This window comes from Physeter macrocephalus, unplaced genomic scaffold (genome assembly GCF_002837175.3).
Source record: "Physeter macrocephalus isolate SW-GA unplaced genomic scaffold, ASM283717v5 random_50, whole genome shotgun sequence".
Classification (NCBI taxonomy): Eukaryota; Metazoa; Chordata; class Mammalia; order Artiodactyla; family Physeteridae; genus Physeter; species Physeter macrocephalus.
The window spans coordinates 1-24756 of record NW_021145338.1 but is presented as its reverse complement, the minus strand read 5'-3'; the positions used below and the strand labels follow the sequence as shown (position 1 = coordinate 24756).

Genomic DNA, 24756 nt, shown 5'->3' with positions numbered 1-24756 from the left:
GGCTCCTACGCCATCACCCTCCCAGCGGCTTGCAGCGCCGGCCCGGGCTCACACCCGCCCCGCCCCACCCCAACGTGCCCCACGGGGGGAGGGGGACACTGGGCTGCAGAATTAACCCTTCAAGCGGGGAATGAGCGCGGCCCTTTCCACGGCCCCAGGCGATCGCGCCCCCCGGCCGCCGCTGGGTCGGACGCCGTACCCGGGCCCCCTTAGTCGCCCCACCAGCGCCTTGCGCGCCTGGAGGCGGGGCCGGATTCAGCCCCCGACCCCTGAGCCCCCAGGTCAACCCCAAAGGGGAGCGGTCGCGGCGCGGGGCGCGGCCTGGGCCCCCGCGGCACCGGGCAGCGGGGAGGGGGCCCGGCTGTTGGCTCCGGTCCGCCCTGGCCCTGCCCGGTTCGCCCCGGGGCCCACCTGACTGCGATGGCGCCGCGTCCGCCAGGCCCGACTCATCACCGTGGCCGCCCCCGGCCGCTCCGGTTTCGCCCGCCTCCAGCTCCAGCTCCGGCTCCGGCTCCGGCCCCGGCCCCGGCCCCCCCAGCGCCCGGCCCCGGCCCGGCCCCGCCGCCGCCGCCGCCGCCGCCGCCGCTGACATCATCGGCTCCCCCCGCCCCGGTCCTACCCCCACCCCCACCCCCCGAAACAGTACCCCCCCAGCGCCGCCGCCGCCGCCGAGAGGAGGCTGGCGCAGCGCAGCCGGCACAGACACCAGGCTCCGGGCTCGGGCTCGGGGCGAGCGCGCCCGACGGCCTGCGCCCGGACCGATACCGGGAAGGGAACGGCGCCACGCAGGGCGGCCGGACGGGTGGGCACCGAGCTAGGCGCGGGCCTGGCTGCAGCAGCAGCAGCGGCGCGGGGCCGCACGACCACCCACTCCCTGGGAAGGGGTTCCTCCCCCCCCGCCCCCTGCACGCCCTTCACTCAGTGGTGCACACCGCCCAGAGCACGCACACCCTCTCCGCAGACACACAACGTGGCAGGCTCACAATCAGGCCCAATGGGACCCGCAGACCCAGCCTCAACACACTCAAAGGGGCAGCCCTGGAGAAGCACACACATACACACACTCCCTCTCCAGAAACGCACAGGGACCCCTCCGCACCCCCCCCAGGCCGCGAGCTGGGAACGCCCCAGCCCTACAGAACAGGTACACGTAAATGGCTACCAGCGCAGATGAACACGCAGCTTGCTATTTTGTTTCCACCGGCAGAAATATCCACATGTATATACTCTGCGTAAATGCAGAGGACTTGGTGTGGACCTCCTGGGACAGCACCAACACCACCAGGTGGAAGCACACAGAGGAGAAACACATTCCTGAAACTCCAGAGGGACAGTCCCAGAGACTCCTCCCAGGTGTTCAAAAATTCAAAACTCAGGAGAAAGAGGAGCTGGCCCTCAGAGGTCCTTTCCATAAAACCTCTCTGAAATCGGGCAAGACATAAATAAACAACTTAACTAAAAACCGAACATGTCTCATCACAGAGGTAGTTGAAAAGAGGAAAAAAAGAATCAGACAGACTTTGGAGTCACAAAAATGTAAAGCAAGCAGAGTTGGAAACAATGAGAAAATCGGCCCACCCCCACCTCAGGGAGGTTCCAGGGAAGAACTCTGCCACCCCTCCAACTAGCTCACAATGGCTGGAGCTCTGAAGGGCCCAGAGCCCCTGAGCCAGGAGGAGAGGAGGAAGTCCAAGGAAAGATGGTGAGTGTGGCCCGCAGGGGAGCACAGCCCCCTTCCCTGTAGCTCCTGGCTGCTCCCTTCCCCCTCCTTTTCTAAAACTTCCCACCTTTCCTAGACACCCACAAGCGAAATTCATAATGGTGTTCCCAGATGTCCCTGGAACCCGTGACATCACACAGACACAGAGCATCTGAGGCCGCCTCCCCTTCCTCAAACCAACAGAGCATGCCTGGGTCCTCTTCTCCTCCTGGGAACAACTTACCCAGAGAAACACGGTGCTCCAGGACTGCTCACTCCCTGCTCCAGGCCCACACTGTACCACCTCATCCATCTTTCAGACCCTTTCTAGCTCCCAAGAGTTTCTCGGCAAGACAGCCTCCCCTTCTACTGCCCTACAGGGTCCCAGAACCCAGCCTGGCATTCGCCCTACCCCAGGTCCCCTGGACTATGGCTGCCCTAATGCCGCGCTCCTTTCTCCCTAACAGGCTGGCTGTCACCCCTACTTCAACCTGCCCGACTTCACCCAGCCATCACCGCCCTCCACTCCGTCCAGCCTCCCCTCGCACCAGCGCTGCCGGCCCTCTGATGTCACCAAGGGCCTGCTCGTGGCCCTGCTGGGTGGGGGCCTGCCCGCTGGCTTCGTGGGCCCCTTCTCCCGTATGGCTTACCAGGCTTCCCACTTACCCTCGCTGGAGCTGCTCATCTGTCGATGCCTCTTCCACCTCCCTATTGCCCTGCTGCTTAAACTGCGTGGTGACCCCCTCTTGGGACCTCCCAATGTCCGGGGCCGGGCCTGCCTCCACGCCCTGTTCAACGTCCTCAGCATCGGATGCGCCTACAGTGCGGTTCAGGTGGTGCCCGCTGGCAACGCTGCCACCGTCCGCAAAGGTTCTTCCACCGTCTGCTCTGCTCTCCTCGCCCTCTGCCTCGAGAGCCAGCGTCTCAGTGGCTATGACTGGTGTGGCTTGTTGGGCAGCACCCTGGGACTCATCATCATTGTGGGACCTGGACTAGGGACACTGCAGGAGGGGACCACAGGCCTCTACACTGCCCTGGGCTATGTGCTTGCTTTCCTGGGTGGCCTGGCACTGTCGCTGGGCCTCCTGGTGTACCGCTCCCTGGACTTCCCCTCCTGTCTACTGACAGTGGCCTTCCTGTTTGGCTTGGTGGGGCTGGTGGGCTCCGTGCCAGGCCTCTTTCTGCTGCAGACCCCCGTGTTGCCTAACGATCCTCTGAGTTGGAGCTGTGTGGGGGCAGTGGGAATCCTCGCCCTGTTCTCCTTTGTGTGTGTGAGTTATGCGGTCACCAAGGCCCACCCTGCCCTGGTGTGCGCCGTCCTGCACTCTGAGGTGGTGGTGGCTCTGATGCTGCAGTATTATGTGCTCTCTGAGACCGTGGCACCTTCTGACATCATGGGGGCAGGGGTCGTGTTGGGCAGCATTGCCATCATCACCGCCCAGAACCTCAGCTATGAGAGGGAAGGGCAGGTGGAGTGAGGTCGAACTTGAGAGCCTGGGGGTGGGGGTGGGGGGACTGGGTAAATAGAAGAAAAAACTGGAATACAAACATGGGAGAACAAGTGACTGGAAAAGAACTGGTGTGGGAGAGTGACACCCCTTGGAGTCAAGGGTGAATTGGGGACTCGGTGGAGAGGGATTGCCTAGAAGACTGCCTGGAAGACCTGGAACAAGCCTGGAGAGCAGCATATTTGGAGTTTAGGCTGGGGCTTGAAGGGAGGTCTGAGGAGCAGATCAAAGAGGCTGAGGCAGGAGAGCCAAGAGCCACCGGGAGGATTTTTCCCTCAGCGGCAGAGAGAAAAGCCTTGGGGCTGCAGTGTCTGGGGCTTTCAGGCAAACAGAGCAAGCAGCTGCGGTGGGGGAAGGGAGTGTGTTTTTTTTTCCCTGAGCGATGGTTTCCCTTCCTCGTGGTTATGCCTCCCCACCTTGGGGTGGTGACGTGATATTGACATCAAACAAGGATCACTCTGAATGTGGCTGTGCAGTTGGTGTCATCTCTGCTTTGGAAGGACAGTGGAAGTCCTACCCCCCGCTCTTATTGGAGAATCCCTTGGGATCCCCGCACCCCCCCGCCCCATTTTTGAAATATTCTATAAGGGGTAGGATTTCCTAATGTTCAGATGCATTGACCCTGAGTCCCCCAGGACTTTTGTGTCCCACCCAATGGCTAATCTGCTCTTCCTGGATTGTCGCGGTCCCGTGATCTCTCCCGGACAGTGGCCAGCGTCCTTCGGAGAAGGCCTCTGAGCTGAGACCTCTTCGAGCGGCTCAGATCGAGGATCCTGAACGAGAGCTCCGTACAGCGCCCCATTAGAGGCTAGGAGATGCCCACCCGTCCCAGGACGGGTGGCCGCTCGACAGATATCAGCTACTTCCGGACGAGCAATTGGCCTCGCCATGTTGATCTGTTCTTGCATATTCAGCACGATTACTGCATATTCATGACCAAGGACGGCTCCAGTACTCCCCCTCTTCGGGAACCCACTTGGGAGGATCCGACCGGCCCCGCCTCCTTCATTACCGAATCTCAGAACAGACCATTTTCCAGCGTGGGGGGGTGATACTAATGAGAAACTTTGGCTGAAGATGAAACCACACGCCAAACTATAATAAAAGCGGCCTATATTTACCCTCGAATCTTCAAACCTTAAACCTCAGGGAGGGAGGTAGTAGCGAGGGGAGGCGGCGGGATAAAAAAATTCCCTTCCACTTCGTCATTTCAAAAGGTGACCCAGCCAGGGAGCCGGGGAGGGAGGAACAACGACGCGAGCGCGCGCCCCGTGCACGCCGGCGCAGGCGACCCCGTAGCGCAAGGGAGGGCGGGAAAGGAAGGGGCGGGGGAATGCCAGGGCGAATCTATAAAGGGCGTCATCCGGCCAGTTCGCTCCTCAGAAGCGCCGAGAGCGCGGCCGGGGCGGTTGGAGAAGAAGGCGGCTCCCGGAAGGGGGAGAGACAAACTGCCGTAACCTCTGCCGTTCAGGAGCCCGGTTACTTATTTATTCGTTACCCTTTTTCTTCTTCCTCCCCCAGAACCTTTTCCTTTCCCTTCCTCTTTTTATTTTCTTTTTGGGAGACGAAAAATCTCCGGAAAGGCGGAGGAGAACTCCTTTCGCCCCTTTTCGTTTCCCCGCCTTCTTCCCTCCCCCACCTTTTCCTCCTCCGGCTTTTTCCTCCCAACTCGGGGAGGTCCTTCCCGGCGGCCGCCCCGACAGGGTCTGAGCACCTAGGTGCAGGCGGCGCAGGCTTTTTGTAGTGAGGTTTGCGCCTGCGCAGCGCGCCTGCCTCCGCGATGCATGGGGGTGGCCCCCCCTCCGGGGACAGCGCATGCCCGCTGCGCACCATCAAGAGAGTGCAGTTCGGAGTCCTCAGTCCGGATGAACTGGTAAGCGGCTCTGCCCTCTCACTCCTCCTCCCGCCCGCGTGGCGGGCGGGGCTTGACGGCCGCCGCGGAAACTTGGCGCTTTTCCCTGCCCAAAGGAGGACAGGCGGGGAGGATGGGTCAGCGGCGCCGAGGCAGTGCAGAGTCCAGCCTCGCGGCCAACGAGAATCAAATTTTCCTAGGGGGTCAGCAAGCTTAGTTCTGTGTCCGAGCTAGGGGCCGGGCCGCAGGAGGGGCTGGAGGGGGAGAAGGTTGATTGGCTCCACACCGCAGTTACCGACGTTAAGAGATATCACACGAATCCTTTGGGTGAGAAGCCAAGTCCCAGATTTTTTCCCTCCCCCTCTACAATTATTAATTGAGCACCTGCTACGTGATAGACGTGACAGACGGTGGGGATGCAGAGCTGAACAAGACAAAGACCCTGCCTTCTAGAGCACTTTCTTTGGGAAGGGGCATGGGACACAGGCAGTAAACACGAATAAATGAATGAACAAGACAATTCAGTTAAGGGCAAGTGCCTTGCATAAAGTGAAACGGTGTAATGCGATGGAGAGTGACCGAGGTGAGGCTGCTTTAGACGGGGTGGTGTCAGGGTATGGGAAGGCCTGTTTGAGGAGGTGACATTATTCGAATGATGAGAAGCAGCCAGTCTCCTAGGCCATAGATTCTAGGTCAGTAGCTTTTCAGGCAGAGGAAAGAGCAAGTGCAAAGTGCCTGAAGGAGGGAATAACTTGGTGTGCCTCGGGGGCTGAAAGGGGGCCAGGGTGGCTGGGGTGTAGTGGGTGAGAAGGAGTGTATTAAACCATTCTTGGAGAAGCATGAGGTGGGGCAGTCCAGGTGGGATATTATAAATCATGGTAAGGAATCTGGATTTCATTCTATTTTCAGTAGGAAGTCATGGGAGAATTATAAGCAGGAGAGTGATATCAAGTTTACATTTTTAAAAAATTACTACTTTGATGGTCCTGTGAAGAACTGACTGGGGAGGAGAACTAAGAATGGAAGCAGCAAAGATCAGGGAGGAGGGAGAGCTGTTGGCCCTTTGGACCCCTTTGTGGAGCAAACTGGAGGAAGCTAGTGGGCTGGAGAGAATGGAATTGAATGGCTCTGTTTGTGGATGGAGACAAGTTTGCTAGAGGAGGAGGCTCAGCTGTAGGAAAGTTGTGTCAGGAGTTAGAACCTCCTGAACTCAGACCACACCGAATAAATTCCAGATGGGGTTAAGGTTGAAATCTAAAAAAAAAAAACTGTAAAACACTTGAAAAATGCAGAAGGCTTTTGGGGGCTGATACCAGGGGCAGAAACCCTTAACCTTCTCTAACCCCAAGTCTTGACTTGATTTTACTTCATAGCTGGTCAGTACCTGAAAGGATTAGTTTTTCTCTTTTGTTTCCTCAGTAGAATGTAAATTTCACGAGTGACTTTGTATTCACTTGTTTCTCTATCATCTCAAATAGTCCCTGGCACATAATAGGCATGTAATAAAAGTTACTTGAATGAATGAGTGAACGAAATAATTGCACAGGTACATAAAGATACATGTAGAAGGATTTTTATTTTAACATTTTGTGACATTATAAATCATTTAATTATTTATTAGTAAGGATTTTATTGAATAACTCAGGGTTTATTACAATAGAACAAGACCTTCTCCGTAGGTTAAACCCCCTGATCCCCTGTGCCCAAACTGCTGAGGCACCGCAGCAAACTCCCAGGCGCCCAGTGAGAGATTTTAAATTTTTAAGAGAAGCACGGAAGCACAGCTGCGTCTGCCTGATGCCCTGGGAGCTGCTAGATTGGGCAGTTCCCTTTCAGCATTAGGTGGCGCCAGATCCCTTTTGATGACGTCATATCTTTGTGAAGCTGGGTTTTTAGCAGTTGCTAAGTACTGGGCAAAAATCAGTGTGGAGCAAGGGATAAGAGTGGTGCTGGGGTGTGGATAAGGCCAAGAAGAGTTAGAGAACACTTTATAAAGAAGCGACGTTTGAACTGGGTCTTAAAAATGAATAGAAGTTTGCTGGAAGGGCGGGCATGGGAAGAAAAGGAATTTTGAGGAATCTCTTGTGGTTGGAGCATAAATGTTGAGGACGGGGGACCTCGGGTATCTAACCTGTTATCACGTGGGCAGTGAGAAACCAGTGTTTGGATGAAGGATTGGGGGCTCAAGTAGTTTGTGTATAATTCAAAGTATAACTTATGGTAGAGGGTTAGTCCAGAACATTCCAGGACAGCCCCTGGTTCAGTCTCAATGCCCGGAAGCAGAGGGAGTCCTCAGAGGGGGCTGGCCTGGTGAGCATGGGCTTGGAGCGGAGGGAGGTGAAGAGCTTTGAGTGTTACTCTCCTTAGGCCTCTCTCTAGGGGCTCTTTTGGCAGCCAGATTCAGGTCTGCTCCTGCTCTTTTGTGTTTCATTCAAGGTGAGCAAACCCCCTCTTTGTGCTTCTCATCAGACACGATGCAGCTGATGGGGTTCCAGCTTTGTGAATTTAGTTACCACAGACCTGTCTCCCTGAGATTTCATCAGGTCATCTTGACGAGCGTGGTGGATGTTCAGAACCTCTTAGCCTTGCACCTGTAGACCATTTTGGTTTCTACCCAGCAGTGACTAATTAGATCCATTATGAGAGGATTATTGGTTTGACTGTAAGGGAACAAGCTTCTGTCTCTTTTCAAGTTCTTTGTTTTCTTTTTCTCAAGTTCTTCGAGGGCACTTCCCTGCAGTGGAGGGTCCTAAGGCAGTTTAGTTTAGTTTAACAAACAATTATTGAGAGCCATCGGGTCCAGGGTGATAGAGGAATGCTACCTGCCTGAGAGATGCTTATCATCTATGGGGAAGACAAACCCCGGTGGGTCATTTCATTGCATTTTGAGATTTGCAGTGATGGAGGGACTATGGAAGCACAGGGTGGGACTCACCAGTCTGGCTAGTGAGGCTGTGGAAAGGCTTCTTGGAAGAAGCAGTGCCTGAGCTGAGGCTTCAGATAGCAGTTTTTCTTGTGGGGAGGGCATCCCAAGCAGAGATACAAAGACCCCATGTACAAAGACCCCAAGTAGTGGAGCACATATGCTGGGTGATAGGGGGGCTCCTGGGGACTCAGCTACTGATGTGGAGGAAGAAAGGAAGGTAGAAACGTCCTAAAACTCTTTGTAAGCCATCCTGCCGAAGTTGGATATCATTCTGAGAACAAGAGGGTATGAAGATTAGATTTCCAAATTAGAAAGAGCACCCTGATCCTAGTATGGATGGGTAGGAGAGAAGGGCTGGTGAGCCATGGGACGCTTGGATGCGTACTACAAAGGACAGGCCTGAGCTAGGGCAGTGGGCGTAGGGATGGAGAAGAGGGGCAAGAGTCAACAACTGTTTGTTCAGGAGGTAAAAACAACCTGTACTTGGTGAACGATTGGATAATAACAGCTGTCATATATTGAACACCTATTCCGTCCTGGGTTTAAGCAGGATAATTCAATCCTTAATGGTTTTATAGATGGTAAGTGATAGAGCTAGAGTTGCAAATTAGAGGTCTCTGACTCCAGGCCATGCTTGTTCCACTGCTTTATGAGTGTGGGTAAGGAAGGGTAAGTGTTGGTTTCTGACTTGAGTTCCTTTACCTTAGATGGGGACTAAAGGAAAAGGAGAGATTTTTGTGGAGAAGGGAGTTTGCTTTTAGACATGTTGGATTTGATTTATCAGGGGAATATCTATAGGGGGTTCAGTAGGTGGTTCAGTGTGTTAATCTGAAGTCCAGAAGAAAGGTGAGGCCTGGAGGGTAGAGACTTGTTGTGAGTAAGTAGTGAGAATCATGGCATAACATTTGGGTGTGATGAGAAGTGTGGATGAGCTAAAACCTTGGGGGGGTGGCAGTGTTTAAGGAGCAGACCAAGACACCCGTTTCCCCTTTGGTAGCCATACCAAAGGGGAAACGTTTTCTATGTCTGTGAGTCTGTTTCTGTTTTGTAAATAAGTTCATTTGTATCATGTTTTAGATTCCACATGTAAGTGATGTCATATGATATTTGTCTTTGACTTCACTTAGCATGATAATCTCTAGGTCCATCCATGTTGCTGCAAATGGCATTATTTCGCTCCGTTTTATGGCTGAGTGGTGTTCTGTTGTATATATGTACCACATCTTCTTTATCCATTCATGTGTCGATGGGCATTTAGGTTGCTTCCATGTCTTGGCCATTGTATTTTGTTAGTTTTGCTTTTTGGTTTTTTTGTGTGTGTTACGCAGGCCTCTCAGTGTTGTGGCCTCTCCCGTTGCGGAGCACAGGCTCCGGACGCACAGGACCAGCGGCCATGGCTCACGGGCCCAGCTGCTCCGCGGCATGTGGGATCTTCCCGGACTGGGGCACGAACCCGTGTCCCCTGCATCGGCAGGCGGACTCTCAACCACTGCGCCACCAGGGAAGCCCGTCTTGGCCATTGTAAATAGTGCTGCTTCAAATCCTAGAGTTTAATTGTTTCCGCTGCAGTGTAGTAGAACGGGATGAGAATATGTTTGGGATCGCAGGGGGGTGGGTGTGACTTCTGCAGGCTTCTTGAGATTGAGGCCTTGGGCAGTCACTTTACACAGCCTCAGGTTTCTCATGTCTAAGAGATAGGAAATCACTCCTAGAACGTTAGTGGTTAGGGTAAGAGAAACAAGGTACATTAGGTACGTTTGGTACCTGGCATGAAGTTGACACTCAGATAGAAGCTTTTATTAAATTCTTCTAAGGTCTTCCCTCTGGAAGTTTAGTGGACCAAAGCTTAGCTAATTTTAAAGTTTTTGGTTTTCAGTGTGTGGAAAGATGCCAAAGGTTTCCTTGAACAGCCTTTAGCTCAGAGCAGAAATCTCTTCTCCAAGTTGTACCTACTTCTGAGCCCGTCCTTCCCTCCCTTTCCTCCACTGAATTGGTCCCGCTGAGTCCTGGCTCCACCTTTCCCAGGATTCCGGCCCTTGGCTCTGCCTCCATCTCTTGAGGCTCCAGGGTTCACTTCTGCTCCAGATAATTTTCAACAACCTCTGTTCTAGCGCCCCCCTCTCCTCTTCTATCCTAAAATATCTGAACATGGAAGGGTTCAGGTTGACCCAGTCCCTTGAGAAGGAGGAGGTGACAAGGATGGGGGCAGAGAGTGCCTAACTTTAGGAGCATGTCTTGGGCAGAACACTTGGGCTGTCATGATGGGGGTGCCTTACAGGGAGGTTCTGGCCTTGATTTCAGCTTTGGGGAAGAAACAAGGCGTTGAATTTTTCCTTCTTGAAACAACTTTTATTTCTTTTGCTGTTAAATTCTGTAGATGACAGTGACCTAGAATTCAACCCGGTAGGATATCCAGGGTTCGAGTCCTAGAGGTAGGTGACTTGTACGGAGCCCAGAGTTGACCATGCACTAGTCTGAGCGCCCCCTCCCACTCAGACAGTGACGGAACGAGCTTTTGACTTGCGATACTTGACTTTGGCATTTCCACAGTCAAATATCACACACGCTGACCCCCATTTCCCTCGCTTCAGGCTAAACCTGCTTAGTTCTTCTGTAAGTAGTTTGGGGTTCTTTAAGGCCTTAGTACAGAGCTCCCCAGCCACGAAGTCTGGAAACTAGGAATCCTATTTAGTTGTTATTGGCCTTTCTTTTCTGCAGAAACGAATGTCTGTGACAGAGGGCGGCATCAAATACCCAGAGACCACTGAGGGAGGCCGCCCCAAGCTTGGGGGGCTGATGGATCCGAGGCAGGGGGTGATTGAGAGGACTGGCCGCTGCCAAACCTGTGCAGGTGAGCGCTGGGGGCCGGCACAGGACCCTAGAGGGAGGGAGAGGCTTGTCCTTACTGAAAGCCAGGACTGGGGGTGGACACCTGGAGACCTGGTCTCTGAGGTGAGTGCTGGGAGGAAAGTGTTGTGTGTGCGTTCGCACAGGAAACATGACAGAGTGTCCTGGCCACTTTGGCCACATTGAGCTGGCCAAACCTGTGTTCCACGTCGGCTTCCTGGTCAAGACAATGAAAGTGTTGCGCTGCGTCTGCTTCTTCTGCTCCAAACTGCTTGTGGACTCTGTGAGTGGGGGAGGGGCTCTGGCCTGGGGGAGGGGTTGCTGGGGTTGGGCAGGGGAGTGGCCCCAACTGACCCCGCTCTGCTCTGTCCCCAGAACAACCCAAAGATCAAGGACATTTTGGCTAAGTCCAAGGGGCAGCCCAAGAAGCGGCTCACACACGTCTATGACCTCTGCAAGGGCAAAAACATCTGCGAGGGCGGGGAGGAGATGGACAACAAGTTCGGCGTGGAGCAGCCTGAGGGCGATGAGGATTTGACCAAGGAAAAGGTAGCCGGGGCTGCCCAGACTCTTGGGAGGGGGCGAGGGCTGGTCCCAGAGGCCCTGAGGGAAGAAGATGGGGAGGCAGTGGAAGCAGCAGGAGCCCGAAGGTCACAGAAGAGCGGGAGGGGCTGGCCCGGCCAGGTGTCGGGGGAGAACGCCCGACCTCTGGGCTCTGATGGCCCCTCTGTCTCCTCTGAAGGGCCATGGCGGCTGTGGACGGTACCAGCCCAGGATCCGGCGCTCTGGCCTGGAGCTGTATGCAGAGTGGAAGCACGTCAACGAGGACTCTCAGGAGAAGAAGATCCTGCTGAGTCCTGAGCGGGTGCACGAGATCTTCAAACGCATCTCGGATGAGGAGTGCTTCGTCCTGGGCATGGAGCCTCGCTACGCCCGGCCTGAGTGGATGATTGTCACCGTGCTGCCTGTGCCCCCGCTCTCCGTGCGGCCCGCCGTTGTGATGCAGGGCTCTGCCCGCAACCAGGTCAGCGCCTTCAGGGCCCTGCCGCTCAGCTAGGCCAGGCGTCTGTGCGGAGGGAGGCTGGTGGTGGGGGGCGAAGGCATGCGAGGGTGACGGACGGGTCACCTGGGCCTGAAGATACCCTGCCACTTGCTGGCTGTGTGAGCTTAGTGAGCCCCTTAAGGAGGTTAGAGCTCACAAAGGTGCTTCTGGATCTGTGAACCGAGAGCCCCGAGCTGCCTCCCAGGGTGGTGTGGAGGGAGGGTGAGAGGCGCCGCGTGCTGACACATGCAGGCTGAGCGCTCAGGGTCGGCTGGATTGTGATGGCTCTGACTTCCTGCCTCAGGATGACCTGACACACAAACTGGCCGACATCGTGAAGATCAACAATCAGCTTCGGCGCAACGAGCAGAACGGCGCGGCCGCCCATGTCATCGCTGAGGACGTGAAGCTCCTCCAGTTCCACGTGGCCACCATGGTGGACAACGAGCTGCCTGGCTTGCCTCGTGTGGGTGGACGGGCTCCCCGTGCCCTGCGCCTGGAGGAAAGGGGAGGGGGCCCGGGTGGGGGCCGGTGCTGACTGCTGGGGTGCCCCCCACCCTGCGTTTCCTCACAGGCCATGCAGAAGTCTGGGCGTCCCCTCAAGTCCCTGAAGCAGCGGTTGAAGGGCAAGGAAGGCCGTGTGCGTGGGAACCTGATGGGCAAGCGGGTGGACTTCTCGGCCCGCACCGTCATCACCCCCGACCCCAACCTCTCCATTGACCAGGTTGGCGTGCCTCGCTCCATTGCCGCCAATATGACCTTTGCGGAGATCGTCACCCCCTTCAACATTGACAGGTGTGCTCAGTTCAGAAGCCCTGCCTGGAGGGGTCGGGGAGGGTGGGGGGAATGGGCTCGGAGCAAGAAGGAGAGAGTGTTGAAGTTTATTATTATCATCATCATTATGTTTTTTTTAAATTTATTTTTGGCTGTGTTGGGTCTTCGTTGCTGCGTGCGGGCTTTCTCTAGTTGCGGCGAGCGGGGGCTTCTCTTTGTTGCGGTGCGCGGGCTTCTCATTGTGGTGGCTTCTCTTGTTGCGGGAGCACGGGCTCTGGGTGTGCGGGCTTTCTCTAGTTGCAGCATGCGGGCTCAGTAGTTGCGGCACGCAGGCCCTAGAGCACGCAGGCTTCAGTAGTTGTGGCGCACGGGCCTAGTTGCTCCGCGGCATGTGGGATCTTCCCAGACCAGGGATCGAACCCGTGTCCCCTGCATTGGCAGAGGCAGATTCTTAACCACTGCACCACCAGGGAAGTCCCAAGTGTCGAAGTTTAGAAGTTTGGGTTCTCACTTGGGGCTTTGGGGTGAGGGTGGCAACAAGGGCTTTTTGGGAAGCATTTTGTTCATTGCATCCCTTTCCTTCCTAGACTTCAGGAACTAGTGCGCAGGGGGAACAGCCAGTACCCAGGGGCTAAGTACATCATCCGGGACAACGGTGATCGCATTGACCTGCGTTTCCACCCCAAGCCCAGTGACCTTCACCTGCAGACTGGCTATAAGGCATGTAATAGGCCAGGGCCTCTCTTACCCGAGCAGGAAGCTTTCTGGACTGGGGGCCAGCTGGAGTGGGCCGTCTGAGGCTGTCCTGTTCATTAGAATCCAAGCTTAAAAGACTCCTGCTGTCCTAGGCAAGCTTGTAGCTGCCAGCCCCTGGCATTCAAGGTGGGGGTCACGTAAACCCACAGGCAGCAAGAGGGACACAGGGCAGAAAGAGACCCGGGGGGAACAGAGCAGACGGCTTCATGTTCAGAGTCTCTCGCGGTTTTCTCTCCCAGCTGAGTTTCCTGAGGTTTGGGGACAATGTCTTTGTTTTCCCTGATAGCCTGGAATCTAGCCCAGGGCCTGGCCCAAAGCTGGTGGTTGATAAGCGTTTCAAGTGAAATAACACCACAGTGTCGTCTGTTTCAAAGCATCTTAGGTCCCCTATCACTTCATTCTTAGCATACCTCCTTCACTGAGGTTTTTCCCACACCTCACCTCCTCAGGTGGAACGGCACATGTGCGATGGGGACATTGTTATCTTCAACCGGCAGCCAACTTTGCACAAAATGTCCATGATGGGGCATCGGGTTCGCATCCTGCCCTGGTCTACTTTTCGCTTGAATCTTAGGTCAGTCCGCCGGCTGGGGCTGGGCTGGGCTGCTCCCTGGGTCTCACCGCGGCATCTTTCCGACTCACTTCCCTCTTTGGCTACAGTGTAACAACTCCGTACAATGCCGATTTTGATGGGGATGAGATGAACTTGCACCTGCCACAGTCCCTGGAGACGCGGGCCGAGATCCAGGAGCTCGCCATGGTGCCACGCATGATTGTCACCCCCCAGAGCAATCGCCCGGTTATGGGCATCGTGCAGGACACGCTGACCGCAGTGCGCAAATTCACCAAGAGGGACGTTTTCCTGGAGCGGGTGTGTGGTCCCCGGCTGGGGGAAACCTGGCCTGGGTGGGCAGGGGCCCAGCACAGCAGGGACGCGGGGAGGAGCAGTGACTTATGTATGCCCTGACTTGCTCCGCGCTGACCTGTATGTGAGACAGCAGAAGGAAAGGGAGTGAGCAAAGATCGAGGCCAAAAACGGTGTATGGCTTTAGCTCCCCATGTAATTCCTTAAAATGTCACGTAATATTAGGTATCATCTGGAAAGCCAAGGCGAAGAGAGAAATGAGACTTTGTTGAAGTTCTGTTTATCTATTTCTTTTTTACTTTCTCTTTATTTCCTAATTATTAAAAGTAATTTGTACTTACTGTTTAAAGAAAAAACAATCCCAAAGTCTCACTATCACAGTTAAGTTTTTAGTAAAAGTTTGGAAAACACTTTTCTTGCCCTCCCTTTGCCTTCAAAGTCTGGCTTTCCCCTTTGGGCAGCGAGGCCTCCCCTGACATTCCCAAGAGGTGAGACCTCCAGTTCTGACTTCTTGTCTTTCTTGCTGTTTTTCTCCAGGGGGAGGTGATGAACCTCCTGATGTTCCTGTCCACGTGGGATGGCAAGGTCCCACAGCCAGCCATCCTGAAGCCCCGGCCCCTGTGGACAGGGAAGCAGATCTTCTCCCTCATCATACCTGGCCACATCAACTGTATCCGCACCCACAGCACCCATCCCGACGATGAGGATAGTGGCCCTTACAAGCACATCTCCCCCGGGGACACCAAGGTAGGGCCTGGCTTCTGGTTGTGTGGGGAAGGGCTTTGGACATGGAAGCCACAGCAGGGGCTGTGAATGGTGCTCTCTGCAGGTGGTGGTGGAGAATGGGGAGCTGATCATGGGCATCCTGTGTAAGAAGTCTTTGGGCACATCAGCTGGCTCCCTGGTCCACATCTCTTACCTAGAGATGGGTCATGACATCACCCGCCTCTTCTACTCCAACATTCAGACTGTCATTAACAACTGGCTCCTCATTGAGGGTAAGCCTGGGGGCTCTACCAAGTCCTCTGTAAATGCAGTCCGTCTCACTTCTTACTGCTCTTCTTCCATCCCTTTCTCTTCCCGCCCTTGGATCTGGTGTCCCTCCATCTACTCTCTTGGCTGTGTTTCCATCCCACGTTTCTTGGGAGTCCAAAGAAGGTGTTGCCGATGCTTGTCTTTATTCCTAGGTCATACCATTGGCATTGGGGACTCCATTGCTGATTCTAAGACTTACCAAGACATTCAGAACACTATTAAGAAGGCCAAGCAGGATGTAATAGAGGTGAGAGGGAAGGCTGGGCAAGGACTGAATGAGAGGCTCTCAGTGGCTTTGAACTGAGGAGTGAAGGGGACATTGGGATTGGAGAGGCGGGGACCAGAAGAGATTGATGTCTCCCTGAGAACTCAGCCTGCTCCCGTGCACCCAGGTCATCGAGAAGGCGCATAACAACGAGCTGGAGCCCACCCCGGGGAACACTCTGCGGCAGACCTTTGAGAACCAGGTGAACCGCATTCTCAACGACGCCCGAGACAAGACTGGCTCCTCTGCCCAGAAATCCCTGTCTGAATACAACAACTTTAAGTCAATGGTTGTGTCCGGGGCTAAAGGTTCCAAGATCAACATCTCCCAGGTGGGGAGCCTTGTCTTTCCAGAACTGGGGCCACACTGAAGGTGGGGAGGGAGGAGGGAAGGGGTGTGCTGCCGGGGGAGTTTGGGGAAAAGTATGGGGAACTCTTATTCTCAAGGCAGAGGGAGTTGGATGCACCCCACCTTTTCTGTTCCCCAGGTCATTGCTGTCGTCGGGCAGCAGAACGTGGAGGGCAAGCGGATCCCGTTTGGGTTCAAGCACCGGACTCTGCCTCACTTCATCAAAGATGACTATGGGCCTGAGAGCCGTGGCTTTGTGGAGAACTCCTACCTGGCCGGCCTCACGCCCACCGAGTTCTTCTTCCATGCCATGGGGGGTCGTGAGGGGCTCATTGACACAGCTGTCAAGACTGCTGAGACTGGTGAGGACTTGGGATCCAGGGCCCTTCCACGGGCTGGTCCCAGAGAGGGCCGCGGGCAGAGAAGCCCCCGGGGAGTTTGAGCGGGGTTCTCAGGCTAAAGTCTTCTATCCCCAGAGAAGTAATTTTGACCTTTGTGGAAAGAACAGAGACTGAAGGTCAAGAGTTAGGCTAACACTCTTGTTCCAGTTGCCGTGCAGCATTCCATGACGCAGGGCTAGAGCCTCAGGGTCTCTGCTCCTGACCTATCACATGGACGGTGTTTCCTAGGGGTCTCTACTGGGCCCTGGGTCCATCTGGTGGTGGGCATGGCTTTCATTGAGAGGCCTTGGAGATGAGAGGCTACTAGCTGGCTCTCCTGAGGACCAGAGTGGCCAGCAGGTCTTGTCCTGAGATAGGGAGGCTCCTCTTCTTGCTCTGGGTCCCTCAGTTGATTCCCTCCCCCTCAGGATACATCCAGCGGCGGCTGATCAAATCCATGGAGTCGGTGATGGTGAAGTATGATGCCACCGTGCGGAACTCCATCAATCAGGTGGTACAGCTGCGCTATGGTGAAGACGGCCTGGCGGGCGAGAGCGTTGAGTTCCAGAACCTGGCTACCCTCAAGCCTTCCAACAAGGCTTTCGAGAAGAAGTGAGGAGGCGGCAGGCGGGTGGTTCTTGCTCCTGGGCTCAGGGCCAGAGTTGTAGGGGTTCTCCTCCCCCCACACGGTGAGATCACCTGGACCGTGTCTTGCAGTGGACCTTATACTGCCCCTTCCCCACCCATCTGGCAGCAGCTGCAAGATGGGAGAGGACGGATGGGGACCAGAGTTGAGACCCGTCCCCACTTTGTACAGAGGGGTGAGCATAAGCTCAAGTCCCATTGGACATCCTTGGGTCCGGATCTTATGTTTCCCCACCCAGGATTCTTCACAGCCCTGTTCCTGTGGGCTGCAGACCTCAGGAGCCTCACACTGTTCCCTGATCAGGGCCCTCCGGCCCCTTGACTCCACGCCTGTCACCTGCAGGTTCCGCTTTGATTATACCAATGAGAGGGCCCTGCGGCGCACCCTGCAGGAGGACGTGGTGAAGGACGTGCTGAGCAACGCACACATTCAGAATGAGCTGGAGCGAGAATTTGAGCGGATGCGTGAGGACCGGGAGGTGCTCAGGGTCATCTTCCCAACTGGTGACAGCAAGGTGCGTGTGGGCGGGGAGGGCTGGGCTGGAGAAGTGCTGGCCCTGCATGGCTGTCGCTGACCTGGGGTCCTGCCTCCTTCCCTCCTGCCTCAGGTTGTCCTCCCCTGTAACCTGCTGCGCATGATCTGGAACGCTCAGAAGATCTTCCACATCAACCCTCGCCTTCCCTCTGACCTGCACCCCATCAAGGTGGTAGAGGGTGAGTACCTGCTTCAGGACCGCGAGGTCAGGCGGGCTCTGCTAGCAGCGTCCTGGTCTGCAACCTCTTCTTCCCTCATTTGGCCCTTAGGGGTCAAGGAGCTGAGCAAGAAGCTGGTGATTGTGAATGGGGACGACCCACTGAGCCGGCAGGCCCAGGAGAACGCCACCCTGCTCTTCAACATCCACCTGCGGTCCACGCTGTGCTCCCGCCGCATGGCCGAGGAGTTTCGGCTCAGCGGAGAGGCCTTCGACTGGCTGCTCGGGGAGATCGAGTCCAAGTTCAACCAAGCCATTGTGAGTGTTGTACTCCTCACCCCAGCCTTGGTTCTCTCCTCTGATCTGCTGATTTCTCTGGGCTCTGAGAACAGCCCACCTCTGCCCATAACTGCATAATAATGGATCTCATTCATTGAGACACTGCTGTGAACCAGGTCCTGTGTTGGAGGCTTTATCCTTTTATTCCTTAGTAGTCCTGAGAAGACCCTAGTAGGGGAGGGGCTGTTAGTCCCACGTTGCAGAGACAAAAAGTGAACCTTGAAGAGGCAAACACGTGAAAAGATGCTCAATATCAGTAGCCGTCAGGGAAACGTAGTTCAGAACCACGATGAGATGCCACTTCATGCTCCCTAGGATGGCTAGAAAAACAGCAAGTGTTGGCGAGGATGTAGAGAAATTGGAGCTCTCATACACTGCTGGTGGGAATGTTGCAACTGCTTTGGAAAACAGTCTGGCAGTTTCTCAAAAGTTTAAACATAGAGTTACCATATGACCCAGCAGTTTCACTCCTAGGAATATGCCCAAGAGAATTGGAAGCACACGTCCACACAAAAACCCATACACAGATGTTCGGAGCAGTATTATTCATAATAGCCAAGCAGTGGAAACAACCTAAATGTTCATCCGTTGATGAAGGATGAACAAGATAAGGGAATATTATGCTGTGATAAAAAGTAATGAGCTGTCAAGCCATAAAAAGACAGTGATCAGGGCTTCCCTGGTGGCGCAGTGGTTGAGAATCCGCCTGCCGATGCAGGGGACGCGGGTTCGTGCCCCGGTCCGGGAGGATCCCACGTGCCGCGGAGCGGCTGGGCCCGTGAGCCACGGCCGCTGAGCCTGCGCGTCCGGAGCCTGTGCTCTGCAACGGGAGAGGCCACAACGGTGAGAGGCCCGCGTACCACACACAAAAAAAAAAAAAAAAAAAAAATGAAGACAGTGATCAACTTTAAATAGTATTACTAAGTAAAGAAGCCAGTCTGAAAAGGCTACATACTGTATGATTCCAATTAAAAGATTAAATTTTGGGGACTTCCCTGGCAGTCCAGTGGTTAAGACTTCGCACTTCCACTGCAGGGGGTGTGGGTTCGATCCCTGGTCAGGAGCTAAGATCCTACATGCCTTGTGGCCAAAAAACCAAAATGTAAAACAAAAGCAATATTGTAACAAATTCAATGAAGACTTTAAAAATGGTTCATGTCAAAAAAAATCTTAGAAAAGATTAAATTTTATGGTATGTGATTATATCTCAATTAGAATAATGCATTGAGGGGGACTTTCCTGGTGGCTCAGTTGTTAAGAATCCGGCTGCCAACGCAGGCGTCATGGGTTCGAGCTCTGGTCCAGGAAGACCCCACATGCTGCGGAGCAACTAGGCCCGTGCGCCACAACTACTGAAGCCCGAGCACCTAGAGCCCGTGCTTTGCAACGAGAGAAGCCACCACAATGAGAAGCCCTCGCACCACAACGAAGAGTTGCCCCCGCTCGCTGCAACTAGAGACGGCCCACGTGCAGCAGTGAAGACCCAACACAGCCAAAAATAAATAAATAAATATTTTTAAAAATTATAAAAATTAAAAAAAATAAAATAATGGATTTGGGGAGCTTCCCACTTAGAAGACTATTATCAAATGAATATTTACCCTGTAAGTTTAGCACACAGTACTTTTAGAAATACGGGGTTTAGATGACATAGTCCCTATTCCTGGGTGTGCAGCACATCGGGGGCTAAATGGCAGGTGTAAATTGAAATGCCGTCTGAGGAAGGGGATGATCAAATAAGACTGATTTATTTGAGCCTCTGCCTTTTCCAGACACCTCTGCCCAGCCCTGACAGTGTCTCACTCTCATTCACCAGAGGGGAGGGATTTGTTCTTCTGAGGCCAGCTCTTCTTACTCCCCAGGCCCATCCTGGGGAGATGGTGGGAGCTCTGGCTGCACAGTCCCTTGGAGAACCTGCCACCCAGATGACCCTGAACACCTTCCACTATGCTGGTGTGTCCGCCAAGAATGTGACCCTGGGTGTACCCCGACTCAAGGAGCTCATCAACATTTCCAAGAAGCCAAAGACCCCCTCACTTACTGTCTTCCTGCTGGGCCAGTCTGCTCGAGATGCTGAGAGAGCCAAGGTGCGGCTTGGGGTTACGGGCTTCCTGGCAGGAGGAAGAGGGGACTCCTTCCCTTAAGTAAGGGGTTTGTCAGTCCCTCTGCAGGTGGGTTTGAAGAGGCCTTTGGAGCCACGCAAGCGCCCGTCACGAATCCCTTCTTTTCCCCAGGATATTCTGTGCCGCCTGGAACATACAACGTTGAGGAAGGTGACTGCCAACACGGCCATCTACTACGACCCCAGCCCCCAGAGCACGGTGGTGGCAGAGGATCAGGAGTGGGTGAATGTCTACTACGAGATGCCCGACTTTGATGTGGCCCGAATCTCCCCCTGGCTTTTGCGGGTGGAGCTGGACCGGAAGCACATGACTGATCGGAAGCTGACCATGGAGCAGATTGCCGAAAAGATCAATGCTGGTGAGGCTGGGAGGTCCTGCCTAGGCTCCCCGCCCTCCCAGTCCTGTCCCTGTGCCCTCATCCCAGACAAGGCGCCCACACCCGCCACCTTCCACTCACTGCTTCTGCTCCTCCAGGGCACCTCTTCTCCAGGTCCCCTCTGCACTGCTTTTTCCTTCTCGTTGTTTCGCCTCTCTCTTTCTAGAAGGGTTCTGTGGGAAGGAGGGGAAGCCGAAAGAGAGCCCCCCTGGGGAGAGCTGCGGACCAGCCGTGGGCAGAAGCAGTCCTGCAGCTGTTCTCATTCTCTCAGGTTTCGGTGATGACTTGAACTGCATCTTTAACGATGATAATGCAGAGAAGCTGGTGCTCCGTATCCGCATCATGAACAGTGATGAAAACAAGATGCAAGAGGTAAACGGGACCCAAGCAGAAATTTATACGTCAGACATAGAAAACCGTTAAATCTGGTTCCTGACCAAAGACGTTGAAGTGAAAGCAGCGTTGAGTGCCAGTCACCCCACCTAAAGTAGAGATGGGGGGAGGGTGGGTAGCAACGATCTGCAAAACTTCTAGCAGCAAAAGATCTTTGAAATGTGAAGGAGCAACCATATAGATAAAACAGACGGTGTTGGGGAATTCTCTGGCCGTCCACTGGTTAGGACTCCGCGTTTTCGCTGCCTAGGGCGCAGGTTCAGTCCCTGGTTGTGGAACTAAGATCCAGCAAGCTGCGGGGTGCGGCCAAGAAAAAAAAGCCCCAAAACAGGCGGTGTTGACTTGGGGGTGTCGCTTGGCTCTCTCCTCCCTGCGGCTCCTGTGTGAGGGCAGGTCGGACAGTAGGAATTGCTGTGTCCTAGGGAAAGCGGTGTGACAGCGGGTGGAACAAGACCCAGGAAAATGTTTGACCAGTGACTTCACTCCTGGGCATGGCTCCTAAAAAATTGTTCAGCAAATGTGGATACCTTAATAATAAAAACTCAGAACTTACTGTTGAACTGGAGGAGAGTAGATAAGAATGTGTGGATGCACGTCCATTAGAGATCACACGTCAAGGCGTTAGCGGGCGGGCGAATGCTCGGTGAGTGCCAGGGCGAGAGCAGAGGTGCTGTGCGCTTTGTTAGAGCCCTTGGATTACGCACACAGAGTGGGAATCGTGTTAAGGTGGTGGAGCGTGGCTGCCTTTTCTGAGTTTTTTTTTAAATACCATCGTAAAAACACGATAGAAAGTAACCTCACTGGAACTGAAGAGGGCAGGTCTGGGCCACACCTGGCTCTCCAGGTCAGGCTGTGGTTTGGGGTGAGAGCGGGGAGAGATCGGAGGATCCTAGGAGTGCTGACTCGCTCTTGTTGCAGGAAGAAGAGGTGGTGGACAAGATGGATGACGACGTCTTCCTGCGCTGCATCGAGTCCAACATGCTGACAGATATGACCCTGCAGGGCATTGAGCAGATCAGCAAGGTCAGCCGTTCCCTCCTTGCAGCCCGTCCACCCCGGCTTCCCTCCCTCCCCACCCCAAACCGTCCAGCCTGAGCTCCCTCTGTCCCCCTGCAGGTGTACATGCACTTGCCGCAGACGGACAACAAGAAGAAGATCATCATCACAGAGGACGGGGAGTTCAAGGCCTTGCAGGAGTGGATCCTGGAGACAGATGGCGTGAGCCTCATGCGGGTGCTGAGCGAGAAGGACGTGGACCCTGTGCGCACCACGTCCAATGACATCGTGGAGATCTTCACGGTGAGCCCCTCCGAGCCTTCTTCCCAGAGCTCAGCCTTCTTCCTGGGTCCCTCTGGCTCAAGGCCCCCTCTCTAGGTCGCGGGCAGTGGTTGTGGTCCGTGCTCTCCCCTCAGGAGAGGGGTTGGTTGGTCAGGTGGTTTTACGCCTGAATCCACTTTTGCGTATGGGCTTCCCTGACTCCTGACTGTCCCTCTGTGGATCTGGGTGGTGGCGGCAGTGGGAGGAGAGCAGTTACTCGGTCTTGACCCTTCCCCACCCCCCCCCCCACCCCCGCAATCCCCATGCCAGGTGCTGGGCATAGAAGCCGTGCGGAAGGCCCTGGAGCGGGAGCTGTACCACGTCATCTCCTTCGATGGTTCCTACGTCAATTACCGGCACTTGGCTCTTCTGTGTGATACCATGACCTGTCGTGGCCACTTGATGGCCATCACCCGACACGGAGTCAACCGCCAGGATACCGGACCTCTCATGAAGTGCTCCTTTGAGGAAACGGTAATGGCAGAAGTTCTGAGCGGGTGGAAGGAGAGAGAGCAGGGAGGAGGGATTGCTGTGGGAAGAGGGCATCCTCTACTGTGTGCGATGGGCCTCAGTGCGGTTCCATGGTTGGATGGGTGGCTGTAACAGTGGTGGGACATGGGGGGCGGGGTCTGACGGCACGCCCCCTCTTCCGAGGTTTAGGTGGATGTGCTTATGGAAGCAGCTGCACATGGAGAGAGCGACCCCATGAAGGGGGTGTCTGAGAACATCATGCTGGGCCAGCTGGCTCCAGCCGGCACTGGCTGTTTTGACCTCCTGCTAGATGCAGAGAAGTGCAAGTATGGCATGGAGATCCCCACCAACATCCCCGGCTTGGGGGCTGCCGGACGTGAGTACGAGGGGCTACGAGGAGGAAGTGGGGCCGTGGGGAGGCTGCGCGTGGGCCGGCGGCCAATCGTGGGGCTGTTCCTTGTGGGTCACCGTGTGCCTCTCTGCAGCCACCGGCATGTTCTTCGGCTCGGCCCCCAGTCCCATGGGAGGAATTTCTCCAGCCATGACACCCTGGAACCAGGGCGCAACCCCAGCCTACGGCGCCTGGTCCCCCAGTGTTGGTGAGTGGCCAGCCGGGAAGACAGCCCTCTGGGTGGTTCAGAGGTCGGGTGGGCTGGGCTCACAAGGGGTCCCCGTGTGGAGACGCTGGGGGCTCTGGGAGTGTGTTGGGCTCCAGCTCTGGTTTTAACTAACGTTTCTCTCACTTCACAGGGAGCGGGATGACCCCGGGGGCAGCAGGCTTCTCTCCCAGTGCTGCTTCAGATGCCAGCGGCTTCAGCCCTGGTTACTCCCCGGCCTGGTCTCCCACGCCGGGTTCCCCGGGCTCCCCAGGCCCCTCAAGCCCGTATATCCCTTCACCAGGTGAGTTGTCCTTGTCTGTCAAGGCCAAGTTCATTTCCTCCTTGATCTTCTTTCTGGGTGAGTCTCTCCATCACTTAATGCCTTTCTGCCTCTCTCCCACAGGGGGTGCCATGTCTCCCAGCTACTCCCCGACGTCTCCTGCCTACGAGCCCCGCTCCCCTGGGGGCTACACTCCCCAGAGTCCCTCTTACTCCCCCACTTCACCCTCCTACTCCCCTACATCTCCATCCTATTCTCCAACCAGCCCCAACTACAGCCCCACGTCACCCAGCTACTCCCCGACCTCGCCCAGCTACTCCCCGACCTCACCCAGCTACTCCCCGACCTCGCCCAGCTACTCCCCGACCTCGCCCAGCTATTCCCCGACCTCGCCCAGCTACTCGCCCACTTCCCCCAGCTACTCGCCCACATCCCCCAGCTACTCGCCAACCTCTCCCAGCTACTCGCCCACCTCTCCCAGTTACTCGCCAACTTCACCCAGCTACTCGCCCACCTCACCCAGCTACTCGCCGACATCTCCAAGCTACTCGCCGACATCACCCAGCTACTCACCAACTTCCCCAAGTTACTCGCCCACCAGCCCTAACTATTCTCCAACCAGTCCCAATTACACCCCAACGTCACCGAGCTACAGCCCAACATCCCCTAGCTACTCGCCTACTAGTCCCAACTACACACCAACGAGCCCCAACTACAGCCCAACCTCTCCAAGCTACTCTCCGACTTCACCCAGCTACTCCCCGACCTCACCGAGCTACTCCCCTTCGAGCCCACGATACACACCACAGTCTCCCACCTATACCCCGAGCTCACCCAGCTACAGCCCCAGCTCGCCCAGCTACAGCCCGACCTCACCGAAGTACACCCCAACCAGTCCTTCCTACAGCCCCAGCTCACCGGAGTACACCCCGACCTCTCCCAAGTACTCACCTACCAGCCCGAAATATTCGCCCACCTCCCCCAAGTACTCTCCGACCAGCCCCACCTACTCGCCCACCACTCCGAAATACTCGCCGACGTCTCCTACTTACTCACCAACCTCTCCGGTCTACACCCCAACCTCCCCCAAGTACTCGCCCACCAGCCCCACCTACTCGCCCACCTCCCCCAAGTACTCGCCCACCAGCCCCACCTACTCGCCCACCTCCCCCAAAGGCTCAACCTACTCGCCCACCTCCCCTGGCTACTCGCCCACCAGCCCCA

At 55.4% G+C, this 24756-nt stretch overlaps 3 protein-coding genes across 5 annotated transcripts in view; 2 read left to right on the top strand and 1 right to left on the bottom strand.

Annotated features, from left to right (window-relative positions):
- Positions 1-547, bottom strand: part of ZBTB4 (zinc finger and BTB domain containing 4) — a 21964-nt gene extending 21417 nt beyond the window's left edge. For both annotated transcript variants that reach the window (XM_055082248.1, XM_024127676.3), the window contains exon 1: positions 412-547. The gene's annotated coding sequence lies outside the window, so the exon portion shown is untranslated. The remainder of the gene's footprint in view (positions 1-411) is intronic.
- The window catches only part of SLC35G6 (solute carrier family 35 member G6), a 5947-nt gene extending 1624 nt beyond the window's left edge, over positions 1-4323 (top strand). Inside the window, exons 1-2 of one of the 2 annotated variants that reach the window (XM_028483616.1) lie at positions 821-1702; positions 2167-4323. In XM_028483616.1, the coding sequence (XP_028339417.1) occupies positions 1700-1702; positions 2167-3177 (1014 nt within the window). In that variant the 5' untranslated portion in view covers positions 821-1699 and the 3' untranslated portion in view covers positions 3178-4323. Of the gene's footprint in view, positions 1-820; positions 1703-2166 lie in introns of those variants that run through there. The other variant, XM_055082249.1, reaches the window with a different exon arrangement.
- A 577-nt stretch (positions 4324-4900) lies between these two features.
- POLR2A (RNA polymerase II subunit A) lies at positions 4901-24750 on the top strand (the record flags this gene model as incomplete). Its single annotated transcript, XM_007100653.4, has 29 exons — positions 4901-5080; positions 10704-10836; positions 10979-11115; positions 11208-11381; positions 11575-11856; positions 12179-12340; positions 12449-12669; positions 13236-13368; positions 13854-13978; positions 14065-14275; positions 14807-15016; positions 15099-15267; positions 15457-15551; positions 15697-15900; positions 16057-16279; positions 16726-16909; positions 17286-17457; positions 17551-17656; positions 17747-17952; positions 19836-20060; positions 20208-20454; positions 20744-20844; positions 21784-21888; positions 21982-22164; positions 22453-22656; positions 22843-23029; positions 23139-23252; positions 23404-23553; positions 23656-24750. Coding segments are annotated over exons 1-29 (5851 nt in total), but the record flags the coding sequence as incomplete, so codon positions are not given.
- Between the last annotated feature and the right edge of the window lie 6 nt (positions 24751-24756).